Source organism: Triturus cristatus, chromosome 2_2 (assembly GCF_964204655.1).
Source record: "Triturus cristatus chromosome 2_2, aTriCri1.1, whole genome shotgun sequence".
NCBI classification, from domain to species: Eukaryota; Metazoa; Chordata; class Amphibia; order Caudata; family Salamandridae; genus Triturus; species Triturus cristatus.
Genome location: NC_140582.1, coordinates 990,463,699 through 990,482,431, shown reverse-complemented (window position 1 = coordinate 990,482,431; position 18,733 = coordinate 990,463,699). Strand labels below are relative to the sequence as shown.

The 18,733-nt window shown below is 44.0% G+C and overlaps 1 protein-coding gene across 1 annotated transcript in view; it reads right to left on the bottom strand.

Annotated features, from left to right (window-relative positions):
- The window catches only part of WDR1 (WD repeat domain 1), a 347,946-nt gene that overhangs the window by 210,215 nt on the left and 118,998 nt on the right, over nt 1-18,733 (bottom strand). Inside the window, exon 6 of the mRNA XM_085642417.1 lies at nt 5,287-5,364. Within this exon, the coding sequence (XP_085498543.1) occupies nt 5,287-5,364 (78 nt within the window). The remainder of the gene's footprint in view (nt 1-5,286; nt 5,365-18,733) is intronic.

Genomic DNA, 18,733 nt, shown 5'->3' with positions numbered 1-18,733 from the left:
TTGGAAATAATTATTCGCCGGCGGGTTGGGGGGGGTGGGGGAGGGGTGGACGATAGATAATTTAGCCCCACAGCTCAGGCGGCCCGGCAGCAGCAGGTGCAATCAGTAGTTCAACCTTTCTAATTACGCTCCTACCGACCACTGCTCCGGTCATCAGGCACGGCAGGCTCAGAGTATATTGTACAGATCATGGACATCCTGCACCACCCGAAGAGGTCAACGGTGTTCAGTCTCCAAGACCGTTAGTAACTAGTGCAGCACAGCAGTGTTTGCGTGTAATGCTAAATGTTCACGTCAAGTGGAAGCACATTTGGAATTTGAAGAATTATCCTGCGGTGCGCTGGCAAATTATTTATTGTCCTTCACTCTATTTGCAGTGGCAGCCAGTGAGAGCAGGTACACGGCTGCCTGGCTCGCCTCTCTCTCCTTGTGCCTGGGGACCTACTGCTCTGAGCAGCCCAGCTGAGCTGCCAACATACCACCCCTCCGGCCGCCGCAGGGAGTAATCAGTTAGCCCCGGTGGGCCCGGCTGGGTCAGGTTGGTCATGGTATCGGTATCCCATTACCACAGCAAGATCATTGCAGTCTGGCAGCAGTGAACAAAAAGTGGGTTCATGGATGTCACCGGCTATGCGGAAGCTCAGAGACAGGTAGGCTCCCGTGAGTGCTGTGAGCGGAGGCCGCCATTGTAAAACAACAATGAAAGTGAAAGCACGCACAGTGCACACAAAATAACAAGCATTGGCAAAGGTGCAACGCTGCTCCTGGGCACCTCTCTCAGTAGAAACAATGAGAGTGAAAGAGCGCACAGTGTGCAGAAAATAAACATTGGCAAAGGTTTGCAAGGCTGCTCCTGGGCACCTCTCTCCCTAGAGTACCCGTGGCGGCATTTAGGACCTAAGCCAATAAAAAAAGATGGGCCGGTGAGTGGGTGGAGCTTCCACGAAGCTTCCACACTATAGTGTATACTGCATGCCTCGCAAAGCGTTGGCAGCGCATTTGCGCTGCATCCCTAGGCGAGACCTTAAAAGAGGCCACTGGAGACGAAAATAAAGGATAACCCCAACACAGTCATAAATCTCTCGGACCTACAACTAACCGAGGCAGAAACACACCTTCTCTCCTTAGGTTTGACCTACTGCCCAGAAAGTAGTTTTGATTACACAACCACCCGCATTCACATTTTCAACTTCCTCTGAAAACTCTAACTCAAATTTTTCAAACAGAAACATGGCAACAAACCTCCAACTACTGACAACACCGAATTGGTCCACACTCGAGGCATTCTTGCAGTCTTGGACATTGCCACAATCATAACAAAGACAGAACTAGAATCTCCAGCTGACAATGCCCCAACACAACTTTTACACAACGCTGGCATAGACATCAACCAAAATCACAAGTCCATTTAAGCCACCATCCACTTTCACGCCCACTATGCCCAGAGATGCCATAGACATCTACAACAATGTGATTGTGGAAGAGGTCAAAAATCTGCACAAACGAAAATCCCGTGCAAAACACAAGAAGACATTCAAACACAAATACATGGACCGCATGAAAAAACTAAAAGACAGAATGGACATTATCGTCAACAAATCAAAAAAAGGCGGCAATATCGTCATATGGCCAAGTAACCTATACATGGAGGAAGCTTACAGACATCTGCACGATGCAACTTGGTATAGACCTACCACCATGAAGGAAGTAGTTGCTAGTGGCAAAGAACTCAAAAAGAGCCTCAATAAGTACAGAACGCAAGGCATTATCAGTGAAGAGGAGTTTAATGTCCTGAACAAAGAATTTCCTGTACTACCGATCCTGTACTTTCTGCCAAAGGTACACAAAGGTACATCACCAGTGCCTGGGAGACCCATTCTCTCGGCACGCAAAAGCCTCTGTGAAAACATCTAAATATGTCGACTACTTTCTGCAAGAGCACATCATCAACTTACCCACCTACTTAAGAGACACTAGCGACTTCCTTCTCAAAAACATCCCGTGGTCAGCGAACTGCGTCCTGATGTCTCTTGACATAACTTCACTCTACACCAGCATGCGTCATCCAGATGGACTAAATGAATGCCATGAATTCTTTGCTAAGAGAGCTATCTATTGTTACGAACACAATTAACTCATCATGTTTCTCAATGAGTGGTGCCTGCAACATAACTTTTATATGTTCAACAACAAGACATATCAACAACTCAGGGGTGTGGCCATGGAGGCTTGCTTCTCCCTCAGCTACGCATGTCTCCATGTGGGCTGGTGGGAGGAGCGGGTCCTTAGGGTCACACACTCAGGAGCTCGGTCCAATAACATCCTCTGTTGGCTACGCTATATAGACGATATATTCGTGGTCTGGAAGGGTTCCATTGAAAGTGCAAAGACATTCATCAATGAGATCAATTGTAAGGACTATAATTTGGATTTCAATGCCACCATAAGCACAGAATCAGTGGAATTTCTGGATGTAAAAGTATGTCTCCGATAACACACTACAGTCCACCCTCCATAGAAAACCCACTGCAGGGAACTCCACCCTACCAGCTTCCACCCGAAGCACCCGATAGCAAGCATTCCTTATGGGGAAATGCTGCGCTTGCGCAGAATATGCAGCAATACTACAGACCTAACCAAGTGCCAATTGGAGTCTCACATGAGATTCAGGGCCATGGGGTACACTGTAAAGACGATCAAGGCAGCGATTACCAAAGCCAACTCATTTCCCAGAGAAGCGCTATTACAGGGCACATGCGCTGACATTACTAACATGGATACTCAACCAGAGCTGGCCAATGAGAGCTGGTTAACCACGCACCTAATTATCACTCACAACACCGAGGCACGTGCACTCAAATCTATTTTCAACAAACACTGGGGCATCATAAAGACGGATTCCACACTAGGACCCATGGTTGCCCCTAGGCCTGACATCACCTATAGGAGAGCCAGTTCCATGCATGATGCTGTAGTTAGAAATAGCCCGGAAATAACGAATACCACAAATTGGTTATCAGGTGTCAAAGGGTTTTTCAAGTGCAGCAGCTGCAGGGCGTGCAGATTTGGAGTCAACACCACCCAAATCACGGCGGCGTTCAGGAACAAACCCATAGTGATCCAACAAAAACTCAATTGCAGAACGGAATACGCAGTTTACACTCTTATCTGCAGCTGCGGGCTCAGGTATGTAGGGAGCACTAAGCTCCAGGTGCACCTACGTATCTTGCAACACAGAGCAATTGACAACAGTGACCCAGCATATCCGGTTGCCAGGCGCTTTAAAGAAACACATCATAACAACTTGGACCACCTTAAATACTGTGTAGTTGATTGCATCCCAGCACTCAGACGTGTGGGAAATCTAGAGAAATTGTTAAGACAACTGGAGTCTAAATATATAATTGAACTCAACACCAAGGCACCGACAGGACTGAATCTTAGTGAAGACCTTTACAACTTCCTGTAAAAGGAATTTACACCACAGTTGCGTTTACACACTTTCGCCCATATGACTTCTAAAAGGTCAGTGGCCTTTTAGTTGGCTGTCCAGTTTTTAACCCACTGTTCTTGTTCTCACGATTAGGAACACTGTTTTAACACACTGCACCAGGCTCGCCAGTTCTGGGAGCAACTTTAGGGTTTAGTACTCGCACGTAACAGCACCTCAACACTTTCCCCCGTCCTACATCACTTATTTCAAATTTTATCCATTAGTGACCCCTTTGTTTAGTAGATCATGTTCTGGCCATTTAATGAACAACACACATTAGACGCAGACTTCGAGATGCTACATATGACTCTTATAACACTTAGGCCCACTTGAGTAGCAGCACTTAGCATACATAGCAACGTGACTTCAAATGCACTTGCGCAAAATAGTGAACCGCATGTGCACTAACACGTAAAGGCTGCAATAGATGTGCTTCATTGAATGTTCCACAGACAGTGATGATGGTTTACCTGGTTCCTTGCATTTTACCCGTGCCACATGGCATCCATGGTGGTTTTCAGGAACATATACTCTAGTTATCTCATATAAATCTAGAACTAGTTTTTATCACCGATACATCTTGGGAGACTTTCATAACACCATTCTCCACACATTGACAATGCCTTTATCTTTGCCCACACTTGCTTACCTCTCAACACACTGCGCATCACTGGAGTTACAGAATGCTGGGCCATCTTCACTGTTCTATAGAGCACTAGTCTGTTGTCCATGTCTGGCACTGAAGTTTGCTTGTCATTTTTGCGCCTAGTCATCGGCTGACAAAATTGCCACGTTTTTGGCATGTGACAATAAACATAGAAAAGTCACTAATGGATACTATATAAACAATGTCCATTTTCAAAACACGCTATGGGATCGAAACATGTCATTCTGACATGCTAAAGTAATAAACTGATTTATTGCATCTTCAACTGGAGTCTGTGCCCTTGTTTGGCCCGCGGCGGTCGTTCACTGGAGAGCACACACACACACACACGTGTGAAATTCTACCATCTTATTGATATTACCATTCGGTTTTGTGTCACTATTATAAAATGTTGAGGAGAGTGCTGGGGGATTCAAATAACCTACATGTAGAAACACTAGCTATGCAAGGAGACCATCCACTGCAGCAGGGAAGCGGTCCATGACAGACACTGAAACAGTGAGCAGCACAGCGGTTTATTACATTAGTCCCATTGGAACAATAACATTTTGAGCCATATGAGCAATTCTATATGTAGAATCGTTGGCACAATGGAACATCCCCGGGTCATGAATATCGATCAGCTTGAAATTCCATGCTGAGCCAGGAAGCTTCAGAAATCTGTTCAAACATATAGCATTGTGAAAGAAGACGCCCAGTCACATGCTAAAATGCTGCAGTTCAAATAGTGTTCTATAATCTAGAAAAGTAAGTTTCAGGCGAACATACATATCAATATTACTATATCAGGGCATCTCCTTCATCCGCTCCAGCCGGTTTCATACTTATGTTCACAATCAATTAAAGCTTCTCGTCTATCATCTTCAGTTAAGCCCCTTCTTTGAATTTCATGCTCAGAAACATTCAAACCATTTCAATTACCTTATTTTCTTCTATTACTACAATGCTTCTAACGTTCTTTTAATGTGTTGCTATGCCTCTATTAAGGTTGCAATGCTACCATTATGCATTGCATTTTGACTGAAACTATTGTGTGCAACTGTACCAGAATATTGTTTAAGAGAATTTTTTTTTTTTTTACGTGAACAGTAGAGATTAATAAAAAAAAAAAAAAAAAAAATCTTACCTGGCCATCTGCGCTAGCTGTTGCAAACCTGTTCCCATCAGGGGAAAACCTCACACAATTCACAAAGCGTGTGTGGTCCTGTAAAACAGAAGGCAACAAAGAATGTCTTATTACTTAAAGAATTTTGATCTAGAATATAACAAAACATATGTTAAAAATAATTCTTGTGGCAATGATAAAGATGAAACTCAAAGAAGCACAAGGTTACACTTCTCACTCACACTGTCTTTTTGTGCTGGCATGGGCTGCGCACAATTTGTATGCTACATCTACTATCAATATGCAATAATTTCTCAAGCTTTTTTTCTCATTTTGACTCGGCTCTCTTTTCACCACCGTTGCCAAGCAAGGACACCGGCACAGGAAAGAACAAGTGGAAATAATCACGTTATGGCACCAGCATTTCTTTGTTATTTATAATTCGACAACACCAGGTTTTGATCATGCCCTGGATTGATGGGGTGCGTAGAAGGTGTATTCAATAGTCAATTTACCCTACTACTCCTGTGCAAGCCACGGAAACATCCCTCGGTTAATAAGATCACATTCTATTAGTAAAGGCTGCCTAAGGTGTGATTGTTGCCAATGCATGTTGTCCTATGGGAATGCACCACCTAGAGGTGGATGAAAAGAGTTAGATAGGGGAGGGCAGTCACTGCAGCTCACTTGTATGCTCTTGGTGGAGGAGCACCAGCCGGTCTGTGTACCTCCATGAGGACTCGGCTGCACAGAGGAGTTCACCATGAGCAAGGCACTTCAGCAAGCCAGCTGTAGCACAATCCAAAGATAGCACACAGTCAGGTTATAAATGTCATGGAGAGTACAACTGAGGAACATTGAGTTCAGGACATTGAAATAGCTGCAGCCAAGATGCACATTACAGAGTTACCTCAAGTTAAACTGTCAGGACCTACTCAAAGGCTACAGGGAAGTAAAAAATTTCCGCTGATGGGAAGAGTTATGCATGGACAGGAAAGTTGAAGGAGAATTTCAAGCCAACCTTGTGGGGTGGTATTAATGGATAGTCTGCATTACACTTAGGTTGATATCTAATTGTCCAAGGGATGGAATGCTTCAGAAATCAATTTGACCTGAAAAAAAAAAAAAAAAAACGAACAAATCCACTCGTTCCTTTTGATGCCATGCAGTGAAGTGACAAATTATGGTCGTGTTCTCATGTCAAAGCTGTAGTGTTCATGCTATCTGTGGTCATGTTCTAGTTTAGAGTGTTATTGCTCTACTAGGGTTCTAGGTTCTATGATGGGTGGTAGCTCATTAGCGGTTGGGGACTGTCTTGTGTGGTTGTATCATATGTCTTCTCTGTGCTTACTTCAAAAGCTAGACAGCGTTATTAGGTATCAAGGGGAGAGGGAGGAACAGCAGGGCTAGTTCACTTCCCCTGGAATATAAAAAGCTAGACAGCATTATTAGGTATCAAGGGGAGAGGGAGGAACAGCAGGGCTAGTTCACTTCCCCTGGAATATATGTATTATCAATGGGAACTAGCCTCAAAGTGCATAGGGATAGTGTGTTTGTACGGAAGAAAGAAGGAATATGCTACTTACCAGTGTGTATCTGTTCTTGGCATGTAGAGCTGCAGATCTACACACTGTGCATAGATCGCCATCTAGTGTTGGGCCCGGATGTTTGCACTTGTTTTTGTCTTGGAAAGTCTTTGGAAGTCACGAGGTATGCGACTCCTCCTTTGGATCATAGTGCGCATGGGAATCGGCTCCATCCTCAGATTGTTTTTCGCCAGTAGGGAAATGGTGGAACATTGTAAGAAACAGGAAAGATGCCTATTTATGCTGTATCCAAGTAAGATAATACTGGAACAGATAACGGTAGCCGGGGAGGCGGGTGGCGGGTGTAGATCTGCAGCTCTACATGCCAAGAACAGATGCATGCTGGTAAGTAGCATATTCCGTTCGAGGCATACGAGCTGCAGATTACACACTGTGCATAGATTGCATAGCAGTATCCCCTCCTAGAGGCGACCACCAGTATCTGTTGCAGTAGTTTGAAATAGTGTTTTGAGTACAGCCTAGCCTACACTAGCTTGTTGTTTAGTTTGCACATCGACACAATAGTGTTTTGTGAATGTGTGCGGTATAGACCATGTAGATGCTCTGGAGAGATCATCTAAGGGAATGTTCCCTAAAAATGCCATTGAAGCCCCTATCTTTTGTGTAGAGTGGGCTTTAGGAGGAACAGATAATTTAGGTTTTGCTTTGTGGTAACAAATCTGTATGCATTTGACAATCCACCTAGCTATCCCAGATTTTGATATGGGGTTGCCCTTGTGTGGTGGTGAGAACGACACGAATAGTTGTTTGGTCTTACGAAAAGGTTGTGTTCTCTCCATGTAGTACAGTAGTGCTCTTTTGACATTTAAGGTGTGAAGAGCTCTTTCTGCGACTTTGTGGCTGCAAGAAGAATACGGGCAGCTCCACAGATTGATTGAGGTGGAAGGGAGAAATGACTTTAGGGAGGAATTTAGGATTAGTTCAGGTAACAACCTTATTGTGATGCATCTGCAGAAAGTGTTCCTGAATGGTTAGTGCTTGTAGTTCACTAACTCTTCGTAGAGAAGTAATGGCTACTAGGAAAGCAGTTTTCCATGTTAAGAATTGTAGCTCACATTTATGTAGAGGTTCAAATGGAGGCCCCATTAGTCTTGTGAGAACGATGTTTAAATTCCACACAGGTGAAGGTGGTACTCTGGGGGGAATTATTCTCTTGAGTCCCTCCATAAAGGCCTTTATGGCAGGTACTCTGAAAAGTGGGAGATGTCTATTTTGTAGATATGCTGCTATGGCAGCAAGATGCAGTCTGATAGACGTGTAGGCTAAGTTGCATCTTTGAAGGTGTAGTAAGTAGCCTATGATGTGTTGGATAGACACATCTAGGGGATCAGTGTTGTTGTTATGGCAGTATATCACAAATCTCTTCCACTTGGCTGCATAGCATGCTCTAGTGGTAGGCCGTCTAGCTTCTTTGATGACGTTCATACAGTCAGGAGGAAGGTTAAGGTAACCGAATTCTAGGACTTTAGGAGTCAGATCGCTAGGTTAAGCTGAGCTGGGTGTTTGATCTCTCCATGGTTCTGGGTTAAGAGGCCTGGAGAGAGGTGTAATGTTTGGTGCAGAACTACGGAGAGTTCCAGCAGTGTGGTGTACCATGTTTGTCTGGCCCAAGTTGGAGCAACTAGGATGAGCGTTAAGGAGTGTTGCTGTAGTTTGCACACCACTAGTGGAATGAGTGGGAGAGGCGGAAAAGTGTACGCAAATCTGCCTGACCAGTTCATCCATATCGCATTGCCTTTAGACGATGGGCGATACCTGGCGGCGAAGTTTGGGCATTTGGCGTTTTCTTGGGTGGCGAAGAGGTCTATCTGTGGTTGCCCCCACATCTGAAAAAATGGTTGAAGAACTTGTGGATGAAGATCCCACTCGTGGATTTGTTGTGTTTGACGGCTCAACAGATTGGCTATTGTGTTGGACTCCTGGGACATGTTGGGCTAGGAGAAAAACGTTCTGAGGTATAGCCCACCTCCATATGCTCTGTGTGAGCTGAGAGAGCTGCAGAGAGTGTGTCCTGCCTTGTTTTTGGATATAATACATGGCTGTCATGTTGTCGGTGTGGACTAAGACAGTCTTGCCTGATATTTGCTTTTGAAATGCTTTCAAGGCTAGGAATATGGCTAGTAACTCCAGGTGATTGATTTGGAGTAACTTTTGTTTAGGTGTGCACCTGCCCTGCATGGTGTGATGTAGTAGGTGAGCTCCCCAGCCGGAGAGCGATGCGTCCGCTGTCATGACTATTTGAGGAACCGGCTCGAGGAACGATCGCCCTTTGGAAAGGTTCTTGGCGTTACACAACTGCAGAGAGCAATGAGTACGACCGTCTACCAACACTAGATATGTTAGCGGACCTTCAGCCTGGTTCCATTGGCAAGCTAAGCACTCTTGGAGCGGATGTATCTGGAGTCTTGCATGAGGCACTATGAATATGCAAGAGGCCATCATCCCTATGAGTTGCATGAACACTCAAGCTGGAAGAGAGTGTTGTGGTTGGAATCTGGTGAGAAGAGCTTGCATGCTCGCTATCCTGGCGGGAGTGGGATAGGCTAGCGCCCTTGGTGTTTGTTGTGGCAGCTGGGACTTGACGTGGTTTGTGAACCCCAGGTCGTTAAGTTGTTGAACAGTGACGTGTGTTGTACACACTGATTGTATGAGCTGGCTTTTATGAGCCAGTCGTCTAGATATGGGAAGACATGGATGTGTTGTCGTCTTAGGTGTGCTGCCACCACCACTAGGCATTTGGTAAACACTCTTTGTGCTGTGGTGACTCCAAATGGGAGTACTTTGAACTGATAGTGCTGACCGTCCACTACGAATCTGAGATATGTTCTGTGAGCGCTGTGAATGGGAATGTGGAAATAGGCGTTCGAGGTCTAGAGTAGCAAGGAAGTCGCCCTGGGAAAGCAGAGGGAGGACCTGCTGAAGTGTGACCATGTGGAAGTGTCCCGAGTGTATGTATAGGTTTAGGGGTCTAAAATTGGCCTTCGAGATCCGTCCTTTGGTATGAGAAAATAGAGGGTGTAAACTCCCTTGTTTTGTTGGAGCAGGGACACTGGTTCTATTGCACTTTTTTGTAGGAGGGAGATGACCTCCTGCTTTAATAGTAACAGATGTTCTTGTGACATCGGACGGTGTTTGGGCGGTATGTTCGGGGGGGGGGGGGGAGGGGTAGATGTTAGTTCGAGACAGTAGCCAGATTGAATTATTTGGTGGACCCACCTGTCTGAAGTGATGTTTGCCGAGGCGAAATTGGTGGAGTCTTCCCCCGACTGGAGTGGAATGGTCTGAGGGAAGTCATGGGGTGGGGGTGGAGACAGAGTGGGAGTTGTTGTTGTTTTTGCCTCTGCTGTTCCCCCTGTAACCACCCCTTTGGTAACCTCTAGTAAAGGTGGGTTGGGTGGGAGCCTTGTAAGAGGTGGAGGGGCTATCAGAGGAGTAGCCTCTGTGGGTGCTTGTGAAGGATGAGCGACGAAAGGACCGTCTGGGAACTTGCGACTGCAAGGCGCCCATAGATTTGGCGATGTCTGTACCCTTTTTAATTTTCTCAAGGGATACGTCTACATTGGGGCCAAATAGGTGTTGCTCATCAAAAGGCTGATTGAGTATAGAACTCTGGACTTTGGGTTTAAAACCTGATAAGCGTAACCAGGCATGCCTGCGCAAAAGGACACTGGTATTTATTGCCCTTGAGGCGGTATCTGCTACATCTAGGGCACAACGGATGGAGGGGTTAGTGATGGTTTTACCCTCCTGGATGAGTTCATTGGCCCTGTTTTTAGATCTGTCAGGGAGGTGCTGCAATATGGACTCAAGCTCATCATAATGTGCCCTGTCATACCTGGATAACAGCGCTTGAGTATTAGCAATGTGCCAAATGTTTGCTGCCTGTGACGCTGTGCGTTTGCCAGAGGCGTCTAGGAATTTTGATTCCTTACCTGGTGGTGGTGCGTCACCTGATGTTTGGGAATTTGCTCTCTTCCTTGCATTAGAGACTACACTTAGGAGTCTAGTGGTGCGGGGCCTTTAATGTATACTGTGTCAGTAGGAGCAGCTTTATACTTCTTTTCTATTCTCGGGTTGATGACTCGAGCTCTAACTGGGTCTTTAAAGATCTCTGGTGCGTGCTTAATGACCCCTTTAGGCACGGGCAGAGTTGAGGTGGACCTTTGTGTGGTATCGAAGGTGTCCATAAGAAAATCCTCCTCTACTGGGTCTGTATGCAGGGCAAACCCGTGGTATTGGGCAGCTCTGTGAAGGAGCTGGTTGAAGCAGATATTGTCCTCTGGAGGGGAAGTCCTGGAGGGATAAATATCATCCTGTGGGGTGTAAGGGACATCTGGGACACTGCAATCATCCCAGGGGTCAGGGGAGCCAGTAGGGGTAGGGTCCCCAAGGGGTTGATCGCCTGCACCTCCCCCTGCATCTTCTGAAGTGTTATCATTATCTAGTAACACGAAACACGTTGGTTACCTAACAAGGTAACGTCATGGGATTCAGAGTCTGATCCAGAGATGAAGTTCCACAACTTGAAGTTTTGCACATGCGCAGCGCGGGATAGCTAGCGCAAAATGATGCGTAACACGTTGGTTACATAACGAGGTAACCTCAGAGACTGTTCCACAGAAGAACGGCTTCTTGGAATCGGGAAAAGGAATGCCAAGTTAACGCCGGTAAGTGGAACGCTGAGATCTTTTAAGTAATAACAGCCAGTATGAAGCTCCACGGAGTTGTGCTCTTCATAGCTGAAAAAAAATGAAAACTCCAAAAACAAAGCAACGATGAGGAAACAATCCGAAAGGAAAGTTCAGAGAATTACTAAAATTTGTACAGTAGTAGAAAACTCGATCCGGATGGTTAAAATCCAAATTCAAATTGGAAATCTGCTCCTTGAATACCAATCCGTAAGATTTTTAGATGGAGATGAATTAAAGGCCTCAAAAGAAGGTAAATGCAGTGGAAGAAAAGTTTACCACAAAATATGAAAAGTTGTAAAGCCACGAAATTTGTTGAAAAAAAAATAAATATCAGCGTGGGAAATTCATAAAAGATGCTTCTTGTCCTCCAGCTCGTTGCCAAATTGTCAAGTAGGAAAAGAGGCGAAATGTAGATAAAATGAATCGTAGTAAAAAGGAAGAACCTCCGGCTACAACTCTTTCAGCACTAGGAGGTGTAAAGATGAGGCTTACGATTATTAACTTGAAGAAGTTTATTTCATCATAGGACGACACACTCAACCGGAGGCTGGATGCGTAACTCACATATGGCCACCCAACCAACTGTCAACTGTAACCCTAGAACGTCCAGCTGTCAACATTCCAGCTGGTGAATGCCGCGCGCAGAAAGGGAGGGGCGCGCGGTGGGAGCAGGCAAGCCTGATGCAGAAGCTCTAAGTAATCAACCTAACACATCTCCTTCTCTTAGGAAGATAAGAACTGAGGAAGAGGTAAACACACACAACAGGTGGGATGCATTACAACTGTTCGCAAATAAAATCCTTGTACTAGCTAGGTTTAACCCCGCTGCGCCCAAAACTATTAGTGATGGCAGTCTGTTCCAAAAATGTCTTTATCCGGCCCCAGTTCTTGGTTTATGTCTCGACTATAACTAGCCTCCAAGGTACCACTTGTGGCACTGGTCACGGAATTACATTTTTCTCCGCCAGGCTAAGGAGCCTACAGTTCCAACTAAAATCCTGTGTCAATACCATTACCAATGGATGCTTCAGATTCGCTTGTACTCAGTTCGGTGTTGACTCCTATGGTTCCGATAACCTTTTGTCTCAAACTTCTCCCTCCGTTTTGACTCCGATGTTGTTGTTTCACGTAATCACCTTCTTCCTCCGAATCCGATGATTCAAGTTGTATCCAGTCCTGTTTGTCATGTCCCCTGCGGACCACATCCATTTTCTCCTTTTCGTGTTCAGATAGGTCTTTGTTTTCTCATACTCCCAGTGGTTTCGATATTCTCACCATCTTCTCTATATCCCTTGTTTTCTCCATTAGTTTGTGCTCGGAAGCCAATGCCCACCCTCTTACATGCCAAGTCCGGACACTTCAGGGGTAGGAGAGGAGGTCTCCTGCTTGTTAGTGATTCGTCAGATTTCTCACATTGCATGCAGTTTCTCTTTGTTCTTACGATTTTTATCTCGTACCAAGGCCTCCATTGTTTTGTTTTATTTATGTCCAAACGTCCCTCACAGCATAGTTCATTGAGATTCTCTCTTAAAGTGGTCGGAGGAATACACTTCCCTGGTCTTAAAACCGGTTCTTTTTCCATGGGCAGTTCATTCCTCAGTTCGCCGAAGGTCCGCAACTCATCTCTCAGAGATATCTTTTTGGACCATCCTTCCACAATACGCTCCCTAACTTCTTTTAAGGTTCCATCTCTTCCGTTCTCTTTGTTCCTTACTACTTCTTTAATGCTCGGGGACTCTTCTTTGATGTTTGCTACACATAGTTCATCTTCTTCTTCCTCATTTTGTGTAACCTGGACCTGTTCCACACTGTTTGGGTTTAGAGTTATACCAAGTTTTCCCTGGTCTTTCCAACCAAGTACAGATGGACCTTTGACAGCAACGTACATCTTGCTGTAGGTTTTTCTTCCCTTAAATGCAAATTTTATTTTTTTGTAACCCACAAGTTCTATCGGTTCTCCTGTGAATGTTTTTAGTGAAATGTCAGGTTTTTCTAATGGTCTTCCTACCTTACTCCAAAATTTCTCCTTCCAAACTTCACGGTTGACAATGGTGCATGGTGAACCCGAATCAGCTACTATATCAATAAGCACTCCTTCCATTTCCACCACGCACATAGGTTTTTTTTTCCTCCTCTTCTCGTCATTCTCTTTATCCGTGGCCTCAGTTACATACATTACACATAAGTTATACTCTGAATCATCAGATGAGTCATTCCCTAATTCTTCTTCATCCTCATCCTCTATATATTTTACCTTTTCTTTCATCTTCCACTTGCATGCCTTCTGAAAATGACCAATGATCCCACATTGGGTGCACTTGTTGTTTCTCGCTGGGCATTTCCAGTCATTTGCCAAATGCTTACTGCTGCCGCACCTGTAACACTTCAATTGCTCGTATGAACTAGCATTCTCTTTGAATTTTGTTGTGTCCTTCACTCTATACCCGGTACTTTTTTTGTACCCACTTATTTTTGCCACTACATTTGCATCCTCAGTTTTACTTTTTCCCTCATTGATGACTTCCTTAGCACATCTACCTGTCAACTCCGCTTTCTTTACAATATCAATGACCTGTTGTAAGGGTTTTTCCCCTTTGGCCCATAAGGCGTCTTGTATGTTTGAATTTGCGGCACACATCACAATCTGGTCTCTAATTAAATCGTCGTGCATATTTTCAAACTTGCATGAAAGTGCCAAGTTCTTTAATGCCGACACGTAATCGTCGATGCACTCCTCTTTTCCTAGTTTCCTTCTGTAGAACTTATACCTGTGTACTGCTACACATACTGTGGGTTTGTAGTATGCATCTAAGTCCCCTATTGCCTCATCATATACTTTCCTCTCTCCTTCTGTTCTTTTTTTTGTAATATTTTTGTACACTGTTAAACCACCTGCACCCAAACAATGTAACAATATCTTTTTCTTTTCCTCTTGTTTAAGTGGTTCATCCTCTTTGTCAAATGTGGAAATGTAATTGCTAAAATATTCCTTCCATTCTTCCCACTTCACGATAGGTGTCCCAGTACCCTTCAAAAATGCTTCTGGTGGCTGCAAGTTATATAAATTGCCTGATGCCATGCTTCTACCTTTACCTTTATTTTTCCACTGTGTGTTTGTTTTTATATAGTTGCTGTTAATTTATTTCTTTAATTTTAATTAATAATTAAAAAAAAATTCTTAATGTTTTTTTTTTTTCCTGAACATCTAATCTTATGTGGATAAATGTTCCTGTTTGTTTTTTCCTTAGATTTATTTATTCTAAATTCTCTTATTTATCTCCTTTCCTCTGACCTGCCAAAGGTTAATACGTCCGTATATTTTCACTTCTGCACGAGTTCCTTTATAGTTTATTGTTGCCCCCACCCACACGCCGTGGTATTAACGAGCTTTTTCTTTGTTACGAAGATTCCGCTTGTTTACACACGCATTTCCTCAAAGATGGTGGGAAGCAACTCCCTACGTCACTATGCTAATCTGCTGTTGCATATGCTTCACTTCCTTGTACTCAATCAGCTCAGCAACGTCACGACGTTCTACAAGCAACGCCTTCGTTATGAGGTGAATTTCACAATACGTTAAATTTCTTTAGAATTAAATATTCCTCTCACTTTCAGCAACGCGGTGAACGATCCTTTGCTGGAGTTACTTCGCTGCACAACCAACGACAAGTAATATGTAATTTTTAACCGTACCTCGTTTCTCCTGTCACTTCCATCGTAGTTGTTTAATTTCCTTTACGTTAGTGTGTTGGTTTTCCCTTCGTTTGTGTGTCCGTGATAACTCCGTTGCCCCTTCGATCGTTCCTTCTAAAAGTCTCATGTACTTCTTATTTTTTTTTCCTTGTTAATAGTACACTTGCCAGCCCTCTTCGCGTAATCTTTTGTACTCTTCTCAAGGTCCTTACTCACGTTATTTTCTTGTAAAGTTCCTTGTCTTCATAAAACTATTTACTCATCCTCCGTAAAATTTATATCAATATACACTGCGATGGAAGGACCTCAGAGGAAGTCATTTGACTGCGTAACCAGGGAGAGCCTTATAGTATTCCTTCCGATTCCTCGTAGTTCCTCACAGGTTTGTTTTACTTTAATTCTCACCAGGTTGCGAATTTTCTTTCCTGCTCTGCCAGAACGGTTGTTCTTTGCTCAGATACTTGCTCGTAAATACTGGCTTTAATGAACATACCATGTCAGCATTCACTGCGTAAAATTTTCGCTCTGCACAAGGTCCTTACTAGCGTTTGTAAAGTTCCTTTACAGTTTCAGGTATTTTCTTAGTCCTTAGTCAATTTATATTCAATTATGTCTCACTGTTATTTTCATATATCCGCTACGCATCTACAACTTCCGTTTCTTCTTTTATTTAATATTTTCCTTTTAAGTCACTTCCCTTCAATTCATTCAGTCCATCACCGTATGGGTCCATCTGTGCGTCGTCCATCCCGTGCTCGTCGCCAAATTGTAAAGATGAGGCTTACGATTATTAACTTGAAGAAGTTTATTTCATCATAGGACAACACACTCAACCGGAGGCTGGATGCGTAACTCACATATGGCCACCCAACCAACTGTCAACTGTAACCCTAGAACGTCCAGCTGTCAACATTCCAGCTGGTGAATGCCGCGCGCAGAAAGGGAGGGGCGCGCGGTGGGAGCAGGCAAGCCTGATGCAGAAGCTCTAAGTAATCAACCTAACAGGAGGCTCCTTGCAACTGACAACCTAGGCTCACAGGCCCGATCAGATGCTCTATTCTAAAACACCTAGATCGTGATTTCAAAAGACAACATAAGTAAACAATGCGCGTGCATGCAAGCACGCGGAGGAATAGAACAAGCATAATGTAACAGTAACCAGTATGCACCAGCACAGAACCATGGCTGTATATTATTACATGCCTTCTAATTAAAAGAAAATATGGGGTTCCTGTATTCTTTATAGACAAGTGTTAACTCGTAGATGTAAACTTTTCAGAGAAAAGCCATTTATAAATCAGGATCTCATCTTACCCTTCACTGTTCATTATATAACTCAAAGCCTAAATCACCTTTTGATGGCAAAGTTGTGTAGCCTATTCATATCCTCATCTGACTTCAAACCCAGGTAGTGGTCCATATCATACCACCTTCTTCACTATGTTAAAGTTATACTCTCATCTCCGAAAAAGAGACACTATGTTAACTGCAAGTCAACCGGAATACCACATCATGACTGATCAATAATTACAGTATTGATGTAGTTAGGCTGATTGTCCATGGTCTCCATGGCAACCAGTTTTGGATTAGGCAATTTTTACTTGCAAGTCTCACTCACATCTAAATTTATAAAGTTAGAATTGTACACACAACATACATTATCGATATAAGTGGTGCACACAAGAGAACCCCCCCCCCCATGACTAGTAGACTCATGTTATTAGTAACACACCATTACCATTTATGCTCTGTAAAGACTCCGAGAATACTCAATATCTGTGACCTACTAAAGCCACGATTACTCAAACAAAGCTCTATTAAATATGCATATGTACACCCTTTCTTCATCTCCTTTACTCACCGATGCATTTGTGATACAGTACAAATGATAGAAAGTAAACGTTTAAAGAAATGATGACCCACGAGTTCCATATTAACCAAGAGTGCCTGAAGAGAACAAAGAACTGTGTACTATTTTGAGTTAATAGCTATTTATATTAAATTGCTATTAGAATAAAACAAACGTACGCCTGAGAACAAAATGGTATAACCAGGGGGTCATTAGTTAGATTGACAGTGAATTATAAACAGCCACAATATATTCTGAGAAGAGTGAAGGCATCAGGCAGCAATGTCACAGAATAGCGCTCAGCAATAATCCTCTGCCCAAAAAAAGAGCAGTCCAATAAAGCTGGAAGTAAATGTGCCGGACTGATGTAGAGATGGGAGAAGGCAGACAGGCAGTGTACATTTACAGAGCAACGAGCGATCGTTCATTGTGACGCAGTTTTAAGAGCTCCCCTCTCAATTCCACCTGTGTCATGGAGAAATACTAATTTACACGCACGCCTGATCATCTGACAGACAGAAACCTGTGTGAAGTTTTCTGAGTCCCTAAGCTTGGGGCATGATGGAACAGTTTTATTTTTCAGTGTAGTTTTAGGCCTCGTGTGGTAGTGGAATAAGGGTAGGAAGGCAATAGCTACATTTCTATTTTTTGAGTCAATGAATAAAGGAATTCACAGTACGGAGAAATCCAGTTTGGTTTTAAAAGCTAGCGATTCTCCAACTTTCTGCTGTAATACTATATATTTTCAGGGTTAGTATCATTTGTGAATGTCTGACTATTCAAAGCGTGAATAAAGTGGAAAGCTGCAAGGACTTAAACATCTGCTTCAGGTCATGCAGAGATTTCACTTTTCAATGCAAGGTATGCCATTTTTGGGGGGTGGTGGGTTGGTCTGGCAACTACCATTTGTCTAGATGTCTAGAACTCCTGAGGCCTGAGCCGGGAGTATTATCGAGTGACTCGTGAGCGTTTCATTGCTTATTTTGCACAAATCATTTTATCTGATATATTGCTGCTACTTGCTTTTATCCTGTGTTTTAGTATTTTAGTCGAACTGGGGGCACGTCTGGGATAGAGGCGGAGCTCTAGATTTTGGGCCGCCATTTTGGATGTACGCAGGTCAGCGGAATAGGCTCCCTGACTGCGTATAAATTGACGACCTGGTGCGAGAGCGCCGCTGGCGTGCCGAAGGCGTGCCTAAGGCAAGCCCGTCTGCACCCGTCCGCGCCAGGTCAGCGCCTAGCGCCAGGGACTCTGCCGATTTCGGCTCGGTTACTGAGCCAATCCTCAGAAATGACACCCTAACCTTGCAGAACCTCAGAAAGGGGACTACCTTAAATTGCCCTTGCCTGGTACCGAAGGATCTGCCCTTAATTCCCCCCCCCCCCCGATTACTGTTCAGGTTGTGCCTCCAGTATTACGAGGATTCTTAACATCCCCATTTCCATTAAGGAAGGGAAGAGGGGAGAGGCAGAGATCAAGAAGGATCGCTCATTAGCTTGCATTTTGTTAAATGCAAGGTCCCTAGTCAAGCATAGCCTTGTGTGCTAGACTTATGGAGGAACTGGAGGTTAAGGTTGCCTTCATAACGGAAACATGGACCGATCCATCTGCAGGGCCAGACATGG